The 14,707-nt window shown below is 48.6% G+C and overlaps 1 protein-coding gene across 25 annotated transcripts in view; it reads right to left on the reverse strand.

Annotated features, from left to right (window-relative positions):
- Positions 1–2,581: 2,581 nt before the first annotated feature.
- The window catches only part of NEB (nebulin), a 92,140-nt gene continuing 80,014 nt past the window's right edge, over positions 2,582–14,707 (reverse strand). For 16 of the 25 annotated variants that reach the window (XM_041404991.1, XM_041404982.1, XM_041404964.1 and 13 more), the window contains 11 exons: positions 10,411–10,503; positions 9,826–9,918; positions 9,311–9,403; positions 8,484–8,576; positions 7,626–7,718; positions 7,226–7,333; positions 6,830–7,013; positions 6,212–6,304; positions 4,701–4,853; positions 4,161–4,270; positions 2,744–3,026 (listed from right to left, as the gene is read on the reverse strand). In XM_041404991.1, the coding sequence (XP_041260925.1) occupies positions 2,853–3,026; positions 4,161–4,270; positions 4,701–4,853; positions 6,212–6,304; positions 6,830–7,013; positions 7,226–7,333; positions 7,626–7,718; positions 8,484–8,576; positions 9,311–9,403; positions 9,826–9,918; positions 10,411–10,503 (1,287 nt within the window). In that variant the 3' untranslated portion in view covers positions 2,744–2,852. Of the gene's footprint in view, positions 2,720–2,743; positions 3,027–4,160; positions 4,271–4,700; positions 4,854–6,211; positions 6,305–6,829; positions 7,014–7,225; positions 7,334–7,625; positions 7,719–8,483; positions 8,577–9,310; positions 9,404–9,825; positions 9,919–10,410; positions 10,504–11,605; positions 11,935–14,707 lie in introns of those variants that run through there. The other 9 variants (XM_041404930.1, XM_041404902.1, XM_041404866.1 and 6 more) reach the window with 6 other exon arrangements.

Here is a 14,707-nt window from a genome sequence, read left to right on the forward strand (position 1 = left end):
TTTTCTCCTTTTTTCCCCTTTTTTTTCCTTTCTTTTTTCCTTTTTTTTTTCCCTTTTTTTCCTTTTTTTTTCTTTTTTTTTCCTTTTTTTCCCTTTTTTCCTTTTTTTCCTTTTTTTTCCTTTTTTTTCCTTTTTCTTCCTTTTTCTTCCTTCTTTTTCCTTCTTTTTCCTTTCTTTTTCCTTGTTTTCCTTTTTTTTCAGTTTTTCCCCTTTGTTCTCCTCCTTTTCTCCTCCTTTTCTCCTCCTTTCCTCCTCCTTTCCTCCTCCTTTCCTCCTCCTTTCCTTTTTTCTCCTTTTCCTTTTTTTCTTTTCCCTTCTTTTCACTTTGCCTTTTTTCTCGCCTTTTTTTCCGCCCCCTTTTTTTTTTTCTTTTTTTTCCTTCTTTTCACTTTGCCTTTTTTTTCTCGCCTTTTTTTCCGCCCCCTTTTTTTTTTCCTTTTTTTTCCCCTTTTTCTTTTTTTGCCTTTATTTTTTGCTGGTTCCTCCCCCCCCTCCCAAATCTGTGGGGCTGTTTCCTCCCTGGCAGAGGTGTTCCTATGGGATTGCTATGCATCTTTCTTTCGGGCCGTGAAAGAAAACCTGACAAAGCTGTGCAATAGCAGAGACTGTGAAAAACCAAACCAACAGAGAAATTAAATTATTTTTTCAAACCCAAAGTGTTCTTACTGCTGCAAACTCCTGCTGAGAGTGGGCTGAGAGCTGCAGCTGCCAGCTCTGCCCCAGCTGCTCCCTCTGGAGCTCCGGCAGCACGTGTGAGGTGAGCTGGCTTCATTCCTTCCAGCAGGAGCCTGGGATTTGTACTGGATCTATTTTTCCATGTATTTTTGTACGACTCAAGCTCAGAGGAAATGTGCTTGTCCGGGAGAGAGACTCTGCAAAGCCTCCCAGGCTTTGCCCCGTGGCCTTTGCTGGCAGCAGTTCTCCTTGTGGGAAGACTTTTTTTTTCCGTGAGGAAATGATGGATTGGACAAGAGCTCTTTGTATATTGTGTACAGACTCACAGCGGATGTTGGGTAGTAATTTATGGAGTTTTAATTGCATGGACTGCATTGCTGCTTCTTGGAGACCTTCAGCCAGAATTCCCAGGTTTTCCCTCTGGAATTCTGATCTGTATATATTGTACTGTAGCTATCCAGATGGGTGCTTATTGAAAGGAACTGCTGCAGGTGGTTTTCCAACTTTTACGTGGGCAAATAAAAGAGCTGATGATAGTTCCCAGACTTGGTCTTGTCCTCGTGGTTTGGTGGCCTCTGGGCTCTTTCTCTCTTCAGCTTCCCCTCAGATTTGGATTCCCGAGGCTGGGAGGGGCCTTGGAATGTCACCAGTGCTGGTGTAAGGCAGGAGCAGGTTCTCAAGGACAGGGTGGGATCTGCTCTGCAAAACTCTTGAATGTTTTTTGCCCTGTGTGTGTCTCGTGGAGAAAAGGGACAGGACTAACAGCCTGGAGCTACAAGGGGAAGCTCTCTGCCTTTTCTTGCTTTTCTCAGCAGTTGTTTTGGTTCCAGATCTGCCTCCTTGGGAGAGTTCAGCTTTCCATCCCACTCCCTGGGCAGGTAAGGATGTTCCTGACACATGGAAAGGGTTTTGATCCCAGCTCCCAGTGCTGCCAGTCCTGGACCCTGCCTTGGGAAGGACATTTCCCTTCCAGGCTGCCTCTGCTGGGAATTCCCTCTGGACTCTGAATTCCTCAAGGGTGATGCTACAACCCCTGCTGTTAGTTTGGATTTATTCTATGGGGGACACAATATCCAGGGATTTTCATTCCCTTCTTTCCTGTGGAGTGGCTGCTGCCAGGTGCTGCAGTAGATGAAGCAAAAACTGATGTTCAGGTGTGGAATAACCCCAGATCTGGGTCCTCCCTCAGTACAGTTTGTGGGGTGAATTCCCTTTTCCAGCACCACAGCATCCATCCATCCATACTGCAGAAACCTCAGCTTTATTCATCACTAATTTACAAGAAATCACAGCTTTTGCCCCCAGAACAGTTGCAGGAGAACACGAGAGCTCAGCAAGCAGGAGAGGGGTGGTTGCTTTTCCCTCCCCAAATAAATTGGGTTGAAATACAAAGCTTAAATGGAAAAGGAAATTAAGGGATTGAAACGTTTTAGAACAGCCCAGAAAAATTCTCTTTGTGGGAGAATGAATCCTATAATGTGTGTGTTAGTCTTTGGCAATGGAATTTTGGAGATGATGTGTCTGTGTGTGATGAAACATTTGACATTCCAGACAGCAACTGGGAGTGTTTGGCACTGGGAGAAAGGCAGGGTGTGCTTGGAGGTTGTGTGAAATATTCCCGGTGGGTTTTGCTCTGCACTTATTTCTGTGCTGGCTGAGGGGGCCAGGATGTCCCATCCCTGGGGAAGCTGTCCCATCCCTGGGGGAGGTGTCCCATCCCCGGGGAAGGTGTCTCAGCTCCGGGGGAGGTGTCCCATCCCTCGGGGGAGGTGTCCCATCCCCGGGGGAGGTGTCCCAGCCCCGGGGGAGGTGTCCCATCCCCGGGGGAGGTGTCCCATCCCCGGGGGAGCTGTCCCATCCTCGGGGGAGGTGTCCCATCCCTGGGGAAGGTGTCTCAGCTCCGGGGAAGGTGTCCCATCCCCGGGGAAGGTGTCCCATCCCTTGGGGGAGGTGTCCCATCCCTGGGGATGGTGTCCCATCCCCAGGGGAGCTGTCCCAGCCCCAGGGAGCTGTCCCAGCCCGGGGCAGGCTGGGCTCACACGGCCTCCAAGGTATCTCAGCTCCGGGGGAGGTGTCCCATCCCTGGGGAAGGTGTCCCATTCCTCGGGGGAGGTGTCCCATCCCCAGGGGAGCTGTCCCAGCCCCAGGGAGCTGTCCCAGCCCGGGGCAGGCTGGGCTCACACGGCCTCCACGTAGTTGGCGGGCAGCATTCCCGTCTTTCCGGTTCTCTGCACGGTGCCGTACATCCAGCCCTCGTCGATGGCCTGCACGTTGACAATGGTGTCCCCGTCCTTGAAGGACACCTCGTCCGCGTCCGCCGCCGTGTAGTCGTACATGGCCCGGAACGTCTTCTGCAGGGACACAAGGGACAGGGTCAGAGCCTTACAGGGGACACAGGGGATACGGTAACGCCCTGACATGGCCTGGAATGGCTTCTGAAGGGACACAAGGGACATGGTCACACCCTGACATGGCCCGGAATGTCTTCTGCAGGGACGCAAGGGACGTGGTCAGAGCCTTACAGGGCACATGGTCACACCCTGACATGGCCTGGAATGGCTTCTGAAGGGACACAAGGGACAGGGTCGCACCCTGACGTGGCTCAGAACCTCTTCTGAAGGGGCACAAGGGACAGAAGGGACACGGTCACACCATAACATGGCCTGGAACGTCTTCTGCAGGGCCGTGGGACAAAAAGGGACATGGTGATATCCTGACATAGGACAGAAGGGATGTAGTCACACCCTGACACGGCCTGGAACATCTGCAGGGACACAGGACAGAAGGGACATGGCCAAACCCTTAGAGGGGACAGAAGGGACAGGGTCACACTCTGACATGGCCCAAACCCTTGACAGAAGGGACAGAAGGGACATGGTCAGAGCCTTACAGGGGACAGAATGTCTTCAGGGACACCAAGGGACATGGTCAAACCCCAGGGGCTGGAACTGGTGCCATGGCAGGGTCTGGCTGCTCCTTCAAATCCTGCTGTGGATTCTTCTCCCTTCCTGAGCCCCTTGGGTCCCTGAGTGCCACAGCCCCGGGTGTGCTGGTGACACTGAGCCTGAGCAAGGTCAAGTGTCACTTTGAAGTTGTTGCCTCCCAGCAGTTTTTGGAGGCACATTCCCACTGTCCTTTACTCCAGAGGCAATCTCTGAATGAGCACTTCCTCCCACTCCTCAGTTTTCAAGGGTTGAGTAGGAAGAAGAGCTCATTCCAGGTTTCCAGGTGCTAATTCCAAGTTTCCAAATGCTCATTCCAGGTTTCCAGGTGCTAATTCCAGGTTTCCACGTGCTAATTCCAAATTTCCAGGCACAGGGAAGGCTCTGTCCCACTTAAGTCCCTGTCACACCTGGTTTCATACAGAGCTTCAGCCCCACAGACTGGAATGTCACCAACTCAGTCTTGGATTAACTCTATGAATTAGTGTTAATTAATTATTAATTAGTGGCTGTGACCCCTGCAGGTCCCCCGGGGTTACTCACCCCAGCAGTGGAGGGGTGGGAAGGCACCGAGGACACCGTGGTTTGCTGCGTGGCCACCGAGGACGAGCGTTGCTGTGGCAGCTCAATGGTCTTGACCTGCTTGTAGCCCACTGCAAGAGAGGGTGGGGTTATTATGGGATGGAGAAAGATCATTGTTATTATGGGATTGTGATGGAGCTGATCTGGAGAAGGATCATTGTGTGGGGTTATTATGGGATTGTGATGGTGCTGATCTGGACAGAGATCATTGTGTGGGGGTTATTTATTATGGGATTGTGATGGAGCTGGTTGGGATAAGGATCGTTGTGTGGGGTTATTATGGGATTGTGATGGAGCTGGTCTGGATAAAGATCATTGTGTGGGGATTATGGGATTGTGATGGTGCTGGCTGGGATAAAGATCAGGGGCAGGCCACTGGGACAGGTCAAAATCAGTTTAAAATGCACGTTAACAGCTGTTGCTTGTGCACAAGTCAGCATTTTGGAGATGTGTTTTTCCCTGGCTGTGGGGATTGCTGCACACGGTGGGCTGTGGCTGTACCTGTGGCCGTGGTGGTGAAGAAGCCCCCGTTGCTGTAGTAGGACAGGCGCTGGTCGGTGCCGTCCGAGGGCTCGGATTTCTCGTCGGCCGCGCCGCTGATGCTCAGGGCGCTGGCGGAGCGCGAGTGCTCCCGGCTGCGGCGCTGCGCCTGGACTGGGGGCAGCAGGGATGTCACCACCCCGGGGCTCAGAGCCACCACCCCGGGGCTCAGAGCCACCAGCCCTGGGGCTCTCAGAGCCACCAACTCCAGGGCTCAGAGCCACCAGCCCTGGGGCGCTCAGAGCCACCAACTCCAGGGCTCAGAGCCACCAACTCCAGTGCTCAGAGCCACCACCCCTGGGGCGCTCAGAGCCACCAACCCCAGGGCTCAGAGCCACCACCCCTGGGGCTTAGAGCCACCAACCCTGGGGCTTAGAGCCACCAACTCCAGGGCTCAGAGCCACCAACTCCAGGGCTCAGAGCCACCAGCCCTGGTGCTCTCAGAGCCACCAACCCCGGGGCTCAGAGCCACCAGCCCTGGGGCGCTCAGAGCCACCACCCCTGGGGCGCTCAGAGCCACCACCCCTGGGGCGCTCAGAGCCACCACCCCTGGGGCGCTCAGAGCCACCACCCCTGGGGCGCTCAGAGCCACCACCCCTGGGGCGCTCAGAGCCACCACCCCTGGGGCGCTCAGAGCCACCACCCCTGGGGCGCTCAGAGCCACCACCCCTGGGGCGCTCAGAGCCACCACCCCTGGGGCGCTCAGAGCCACCACCCCTGGGGCGCTCAGAGCCACCACCCCTGGGGCGCTCAGAGCCACCAACTCCAGGGCTCAGAGCCACCAGCCCTGGGGCTCTCAGTAATCACTCCTGGGACTCTTGGAGTCACCACCCTGGGGCTCTCAGAGCCACCAGTCCTCAGGCTCTCAGAGTTACCAACCCTAGAGCCCAGACCTCACAGAACCCAGCCCTTGTAAATTCAACTATCCCACGATCCCAGTGTAGTTTTATAGTTCCATAGTGGGATTTCCCAGTGCTTTTTTGAATATTCCATGCTGCAGTTCTGCTCTTCAATATTCACAGTATTTTATCCTTTCTCCAGCCTCTTTCCCCTTAGTCCTGGCTGCTTCTAGAATTTTTATTCTAATTATCCTGTGATTTTCTTCCTGACACAGCACTGGGCCATCCCCATGATTTTCTACCATCCAGGTATTTTTACTCTCAGACAGGAGTTTAAAAAAGGTCACTGAGGACAGCCTGTTCAGTAATTCCAAAAGGAAGCACAGGTAGCTTTGTATCATGGCAGCTGTGAATCACATAAACAATCCTCCTCTTACCTCTGTTGGATCCTTTTATGATAGGAAGATTAATAATGTACTTTTTGACCATTAGTTATGCTGGTGAGGAGCAGCTACAGCCAAATTCTCCTCTGTCCCCTGTGTCCCTTGGGGTCTCTCGGCTCTGTTTGGCACCCAGACCCCACCCCTGCAGGAGTTCAAATCCCATTTTTCGCGTGGAGCCCCTGGGACACACCTGAGATCATGTGCAGGCTCCGGGACTGGATGTTGTCCTCGGCGGGGTCGTAGTCGAAGACGGAGCCGGGGTTGGTTCTCCACACCCGGAGCCCTGCAGGAAAAAGGACAATTCCTGAGGAGAGGCCGAGCAGCACAGCCTGGCAGGACAGGAATTGTGCCTTCCCCAGCCCTGGGAGTGGCTGAGGCCAGGCTGGATGAGGCTTGGAGCACCCTGGGATAGTGGAAGGTGTCCTGCTCATGGCAGGGTGGGACTGGATGAGCTTTAATGTCCCTGCACCCCAAAGCAGTCTGGAATTCTTTGAAATATCACCCTTATTTTATAAATCAGTGTTTCTCAATTCTATAGCACAAATTTGGCTTTTTTACAATCAATCTACAGCGGGGTATTTCTCTAATGGATAGAGATGGAGTTCTTCTCAAGAGAGAAGAACCATAAATGCAGTGTGACATTATCAAGGTGGGGACAGCAGGTCATAGGTCATTTACAGCTGTTGGGAAAGAGTATTTCCAAAAAAGGACTTGGACAAGAACACCTCCAGGTGATGATGAATTGGAATTGATGTGGCTGAGCTTAAACTAAACCCCTCCTGTAGCAGATGTGCCCAGGTCTCCTGACCTGTGAGGTTCTCCTGGTCCTGGTCCACGCGTTTCCGCTCCATCTCCACCACCCTCCTCTGGATGCCCCTGTAGCTGATGTCACTGAAGTCCTGCATGTTCTTCTTCACGCGCTCCGTGATGGGGTCGGTCACCACGGGCGTGAAGCTCCCTTTGCTCTTCTCAAAGTCCTCGTGGTACTTCACCTGCAATTCCAAAGGATTGCGATTCCTGCTTCCCTCAGGGGCATTTCCAGCTCCTGAACTTTGGCTTCCCCAATCCTAATCCCAGACTTGCTTTAGCATTAAAGCCTTGGCCACCCAAACCTGGTAGGACACGTCGTCCTTGCTGCCAGGCAGGGTTATTTTTACCCTGAACTCCCTTCCCAGGGGAAGGACACCTCTGGAAGTGCTCTTACAGTGGAAATGTGTTTCTGGGTCTCCCGCACGCGCCGCATCTCCGGCGTGTCCAGGACGTAGGCGGCTTTTCCTTGGACTTGCTTGCGGAAACTGTCAGAGTAAAGGACCTGCCAGGGGAGGAGGAGCACAGGAGTTACCTCTGGAGCACCAGGCTGCCAAAGAAGGGCCAGTCCCAGATTTTTAAAATTTTTTTATAAGTGACTCTTACTGAAGAACCATAATTTTATACGTCACAGAATATTTGAAATTTAACTGTTTAAAACCCCTAAGAGAACCCAACTCATGGCAGAAATACTTGAGTGCACCAGAAAGCTTTAAGGAATTCCGTATCCTTCCAAACCCCTCCTGTCTGAGTGAGGATTTCAGGGATGAAGTGTTCCTTTGCTGTGTTGCACCCACCGAGCTGATGTTCTCCTGGTTGCGTTTGGCTCTCTCCATCTCTGGGGTCAACGGGGTCGGGGTTCCCTTGGCCATGTGCTCCTTGTACAGCACCTGCAGGGCACAAACACAGCTTGGGCTGGAAGAATTCCAGCTTTAATTCCAGCTTTTCCTGGCACTGGGGTTAAAGTTCAAGCAAACTCAGCCCTGCAGAGTGGAAAAGATCTCAGGAAACAAAGCAGCTGAAACGTTATTGGCAAAAGGTAAAAATAAAAATAAAGAATTAAAAGATCAAAGGGAAAATAGGCAAAAATAAGGAAAACTGGGAAAATAAGGCTGAATTAGGTGGAGTTTGGCTGAGGATGGTTATTTTTGGCACAAGGTGCTTGGCTGTGCTTGCAGTACCGAGCTGATTTGTTCTTGGTTCCGCTTGACTCTCTCCATCTCCGGAGTGAGCGGGCTGGGAGTGGCCTTCCCTAAACCTTCCCTGTATGCAACCTACAGACCACAAAGGAACTCAGTCACAGGGCAGAACTCCACACCTGGGGTGTTACTGGGTTTCACTCAACACCAGCCGTTAGGAGAGGGGAAAAACAAAAACAAAAAAATTAAGGAAAAATCGTATTAACAAGTTAAACAACAAAAAAATCCTTTAAAATTAGGAAAGGGGGGAAAAAAACGTCAGGAAAATCGTATTAACAAGTTAAATGACAAAAAGATCCTTTAGAATTACGGTACTTAAGAGGTGACTTATGAAAGAAAAAATTAGAGGGTTAAATAAAACCAGGCCGAGTGAGGTTATTCAGAAGAGCTCTGTGCCCTCCTCTGGTTGTTAAGCACTGCAGTGGGAGGTTTGGGAAGCTTTTCCTGCGGGAATACCGAGCTAATCTGCTCCTGGTTGCGTTTGACTCGCTCCATCTCGGGAGTGACGGGCGTGGGGGTCGCCTGCCCCACGTTCTCTTTGTACAACACCTGCGGGACAAACAGCGAGCCGGGCTCTTAAACAGCCCCAAAAAAAAGCCTTAAAAAACTAAAATTATTACTTGGTTACCAGAGTTCAAAACCTCAAACGTTTAGTGCTGCCGGGAGGGGTGAGGAACAGGGAGGGGAAAACTGGGATTATTTGGGATTAAGGGCTCTATCCAGGTGGCTCCAGGGGCTCAGGAAGTGCCTCTGGCTCTAAGCTGTGTAAAAAATGCTTTATCTGCTTTTTTTACATCTATATTTGAAGCAATTCCTGGTGTTTTTGGGAGGGAGGTGGAAGTTTTGTTGCCACACTGCCCCAGTAATGATGTCAGGGATGGGTGCTTTTCCCTGAAGTCAAATCCACCTGAAAATCCAATGAAAGGTGAAACACTGAACACAGAGAGAAGCCTAAATATCCCTGGAAAACCTGGGCTAGTAAGGGAATGAAATGAGCTCTGTGTCCCTTCCAACCCAAACATTCCCTGATCCCCACCAAGAGATCTGAACTCCTGAGATGCTCTGGATAGAACCCACAAATTCACAAACAAAGCTGTAAAAAAGGCCTAAAATTCTGGATCACACCGTTAACACCGAAGTAATTTGGGTTTAGAAGGAGCAATTAATGTGCAGAAAAAAAGAAGTACATCTGTTTTTAAATGAAAACCAGCACTGAGTGGGAGTTAGGCTGTTACTTGATTAAGCTGAAGCACAAAGGAAACCAGAAAATTCTGGGAAGGTACCGAGCTAATGATCTCTTGATTGCGTTTGACTCTCTCCATCTCGGGGGTGATGGGGGTCGGGGTCACCTTCCCCACATTTTCCTTGTACAAAACCTACAGGATACAAGGGAGTACCCAAATGTCATTGAAAAGAAAAACAAGGAAAAAAACCACCCAAAAAGCAGAACAAAGAGCTTTGGAGCCGTCCCACCGAGTTAGGGCTGGGGCACGGGAGGAGGAGTTGGAGCTTTGCCATTGATTAATTTGGGATGCAGGAACGGGCCCCGGCTGGAATCATCGGCGGCAAAGCACAGGGGGAGTAAGAAAGGTTAAAAAAATTCAATCAGGACAACACCATCCATCCCAAAAAAAGGATTTTTTTTTTTTTTTCCTAGTAAAACCCTGGCTGGGGCAGCGTTGAAGAGAAGCCGGTGCGGTTTGTGCGCGCCTCGGGGCAGAGGCATTTCAGGGGTTAACAAGCACAGCCGGGTTAAACACCGCAATCGGGTTTTTAGGGACTTTTCCCGTGCAAGTACCGAGCTAATGATCTCCTGGTTGCGCTTGACTCTCTCCATCTCGGGGGTGACGGGCGTGGGGGTGGCTTTGCCTATGTTCTCCTTGTACAACACCTGCGGGGCAGAGAGGAGCGGAGAAAGGACGGTCAGTGACAGCTCTGCTTTTCCCCTGGGATTCAGTCCGCAGGAGGTTTTTAAGCAGCTCCTGGCACTGTTTTAGTAGAGGGGTAGTTTGGCAGCCTGGCTTGAGCTGCTGCTGATAAATGGGGTAAGCACTGCACCGAGGAGCACAAACCCCCCCGAGGGGCAGAGCACGGCAGAAAACCCAATTAACCGCTTGAAAAGGAACGGCAGCACTGCAGAGAAAAGGAGAGGGGTTTGAGAGGGTTTAGGATTAGAACACGACATTAAAATCACTCTTAAAACCAAGATCGAGTTAACATTTCAACCGGAGGAAGCCACGAGTGAGGAGCGAGCCCTGCTCTGAGCTGCGTTATTTTGGGACAAATCCTTCTCCAAACGGTTAAAAAAGGGCTTGGAAAGAGTTAAAAGGTTTCAGCTCTGGGTTTAAAGAGTTAAAGGGAAGTTTTGCTCTTGGCAAAGTACCGAGCTGCAAATCTCCTGGTTGCGTTTGACCCTCTCCATCTCGGGGGTGACAGGAGTGGGGGTCCCTGTCCCCACGCTCTCCTTGTACAACACCTGCGCAACAAGAAACCATCCAAAGCCATCAGCACTCGTCAAACCCGAATTTTCCTGCGGAACGGGAGCTTTCCAAGCCCCAGCGCAGCCTCCTCAGAAGTCACACCCTCCCTCCTCTGCCGGGGTTAAAACAACGCACGAAGAATTTTAGATATAAAAAAACCACACGTAATAAAGGGAAGATGGAACAGGGAACAAAACGGTTAAAAACACTTAGAATAACGCAGATATTTGTAAATAACTCCGAACAACGTAAATATTTGTGAATAATTCCATCAGTGAAGAAGTGCCAGGTCAGTAACACAGTGAGGAAGAGAGGATTGATTATGAGGATGTGTTTGTGGGGATGTGTTTGTGGGGATGTGTTTGTGGAGTTTGTGGGGATGTGTTTGTGGAGTTTGTGGGGATGTGTTTTTGGTGTTTGTGGGGATGTGTTTGTGGAGTTTGTGGGGATGTGTTTGTGGAGTTTGTGGGGATGTGTTTGTGGAGTTTGTGGGGATGTGCTTGTGGAGTTTGTGGTGTTCATGAGGATGTGTTTAGGGGGATGTGTTTTTGGTGTTTGTGGGGATGTGCTTGTGGTGTTTGTGAGGATGCATTTATGGGGATGTGTTTGTCAGGATGTGTTTGTGGTGTTTGTGAGGATGTGTTTGTGGAGTTTGTGGGGATTCGTTTGTGGGGATGTGTTTGTGGGGATGTGTTTATGAGGATGTGTTTATGGGGATGCGTTTGTGGTGCTTGTGAGGATGTCTTTGTGAGGATGTTTGTGGGGATGCATTTGTGGAGTTTGTGGGAATTCGTTTGTGGGGATGTGTTGTGGGGATGCATTTGTGGAGTTTGTGGGGATGTATTTCTGTGGATGTGCTTGTGGAGTTTCTGGGGATGTGTTTGTGGGGATTGTGGGGGTTGTTTGTGAGGATGTGTTTGTGAGGATTGTTTGTGAGGATTGTTCATGAGGATGTGTTTGTGGGAATGCATTTGTGGAGTTTCTGGGGATGTGTTTGTGGGGATTGTTTGTGAGGATGCATTCGTGGGGATGTGTTTGTGGTGTTTATGAGGATGTGTTTGTGAGGATGTATTTATGGGGATGTGTTTGTGAGGATGTGTTTGTGGTGTTTGTGAGGATATGTTTGTGGAGTTTGTGGGGATGTGTTTGTGAGGATGCATTTATGAGGATGTGTTTGTGGGGATGCATTTGTGGTGTTTGTGAGGATGCGTTTGTGGTGTTTGTGGGGATGTGTTTGTGGTGTTTGTGGGGACGTGTCTGTGAGTTGGTTAAGCAGCAGGAGGAGAGGAGCAGAGTTTTTCGGGCAGCTGAAGGAGCCGCCGCCGGCACGGTACCGAGCTCAGGTGCTCCTGGTTGCGCCTGACCCGCTCCAGCTCGGGAGTGACCGGGATGGGGGTGCCCGAGCCCAGCTGCTCCCGGTACAGAACCTGCGGGGGAACAGCGACAGAAATCCGGGATGAGGGAGAAAAGATGGGATCCTGCTCCAGACAGCTGCACCGCTCACGCCTGGACGCAAAACCGGGCAGAAAAAGCTGTGAAAGCACCAAAAATCCCAAATAAAGCGGCTCCGGATCCTCGCCCAGCCCAGCCCAGCCCGTCCAGGCACGGTTTAGTTCTCCAGGGTAAAATCAGGAAAATCGGGAAAATTCACTCCATGGAACAAAACTGAAGGGGGGATTAAATAAGGAAAAGAGGGTGGGTTTTTATGAGTGAAAAAAAAAAATTGTTGGGGCTAAATAAGGAAAGGAGGCAGGGTTTTAAGAGTTAAAAAAAAGAATTGTGGAGATTAAATTAGGAAAACAGGGTGGGATTTTAAGAGTTAAAAAAAAATACTTGTGGGGACTAAATAAGGAAAGAGGGTGGGTTTTTATGAGTGAAAAAAACCCAGGATGGCTGGGGCTAAATAAAGGAAACAGGGTGGGTTTTAAGAGTCAAAAAAGAAAAAATCGTAAGACTAAATAAGGAAAACACAATGGGTTTTTAAGAATTAAAATAGAATTGTTGGTATTAAAAAAGGAAAACAGGGTGGTTTTTCAGTTAAAAAAAAAAAAACCAGAATTGTTGGGACTAAATAAGGAAAACAGGGTGGATTTTATGAGTTAAAAACAAAAAAAGGATTGTTGACACTAAATAAAATAAATAGGGTGGGATTTTAATAGTTTTAATAGACTCTTGGGACCAAGTAAGGACAGCAGTGTGGGATTTTAAGAGTTAAAAAAAGGATTTTTGGGACTAATTAAGGAAAACAGAGTGGGTTTTTAAGAGTTAAAAAAAAAGGCAATCACAATCCAAAAGGTGAGATTCAATTACTAAAATGATGTAATTAAAAGTCAAGGGAATAAGAACAATGTAAGTAATAATTATGAAGGAAAAAAGAATTCTGAGAGGGCCAAGGATGTTATTTTTGGGGTAAGTCAATTATAAGGAAACAAGAATATTGTTTGGTTGGTTAAAAAGTCTTTTAAAATCGATTAAAGGGGATTTTTTTGGCTTTTGGAGTTCAAAACTACCGAGCTAATGTGTTCTTGATTGCGTTTGACCCTCTCAATCTCGGGGGTGACAGGGGTGGGGGTTCCTGTCCCCAGCTCCTCCTTGTACAACACCTGTGGGGCAAGGGGCAAGAAACAGAATCAAAGCAGCACCAAAAACTCCCCGAGCATCAGAGAGGGGCTTCTGACACGTCCTGGGGTAAAAATCCCTCAGGAGGAAAAACTCTTTTAAAACTCTGCAGTGACTGAGGCTGAATTTAGGTGGGATATTGAGAAAAAGGATAGAATTATACATAAATAATATAGTATATATTAGAAATTATTATGTATAACATATTAATATATGTTAATTAATATAATTTTTCTATTATATATTTTTAATACATTATGTATTATATACGTATAATTTCTAGTGCTCTCCTGGTTTCAGTGGCACTTCCCTCACATTTCCACACATTCCAACACCCCCAGAACACTTCCAGTGCATCCCTGCCACATTTCCTAAAGGAAAAGGCACCAAACCCAAAAGAAAAGGCACCAAATACAAAGGAAAAGGCTCAAATCCAAAGGAAATGCTCGAATTCAAAGGAAAATGCTCAAACCCAAAGGAAAAGGCTCAAACCCAAAGGAAATGCTCAAACCCAAAGGAAAAGGCTCAAACACAAAGAAAATGGTTCAAACACAAACAAAAGTACTGACTACCAAAGAAAAGGCACCAAACCCAAAGGAAGAGGCACCAAACCCACAGGAAAAGGCACCAAACACAAAGGAAAAGGCTCCAAACCCAAATAAAAGGCTCAAACCCAAATAAAAGGCTCAAAGCCAAGGCAGGAGGAATGCAGGCACCAATCCCAGCTGATTTCCCATCCCACCCCCATCACAGCAGGCTCAGGGATCACAGCCACGGATCTGGGTCAGGTAGGGAATAGCTTGGATTTTATACATGGCAAAACCAAAAAATCAAAAAAAAAAAAAAAAAGGATTGAAGTAAATGTACTAGAAAGCAGGAAAAATTAGGGAGCATAAATCAGTTATTAATTGTGATAAATTCAGCTGGGAGTACAAATCCAACTGCCTGGATAGGCTCCAGCAGAGGAACAAAGTATTACAGGAAGAGAATTCAGCAAATTATTTTAAAAAATAGGTTTAAAAATGCAAATAGCTTAAACTTCAGGAAAAAAATAATGCACATGAAACACCCAGTGTTAAATGATAGGAAAAATATTTTTAAAAACAAGTACTTAAAAATGCTGCTAAAAATGTAAGAGCAAAAGGAGGATTTTTTAATGAGTTAATTTGAGGGCATTTAAAGTTTGCAGGTGTTACATAGCCACATAAAACTGAGTTTTTTCCTGTAATGATAAAAAGATACCGAGCTAAAATTCTCCTGGTTGCGTTTGACCCTCTCCATCTCAGGAGTGACAGGAACTGGGGTGCCAACACCCAGCCCCTCCTTGTACAACACCTGTGGGCAGCAGGAGTGTGGAAATTCAAATAAAATAAAATAACAAATTAAAATAAAAGAAAATGGAAGGAAAGGGGAGGACATGGAGGTCAGGGAGGAAAGAGAGAGAAGAGAAATAATTTAATATTAGGAAACTGCAAAGTGTGGGAAAAAAAAATAGTTTTGCTTTGGTCAAGGCTCAGTACAAAACCCTCAAGGACAAGAATCAGGTGATGATGCTGTCACCTCAGCCAGGGCCAGAGCTGC

This window comes from Onychostruthus taczanowskii, unplaced genomic scaffold (assembly GCF_017590055.1).
Source record: "Onychostruthus taczanowskii isolate IOZ18803 unplaced genomic scaffold, ASM1759005v1 scaffold10, whole genome shotgun sequence".
Taxonomy (NCBI): Eukaryota; Metazoa; Chordata; class Aves; order Passeriformes; family Passeridae; genus Onychostruthus; species Onychostruthus taczanowskii.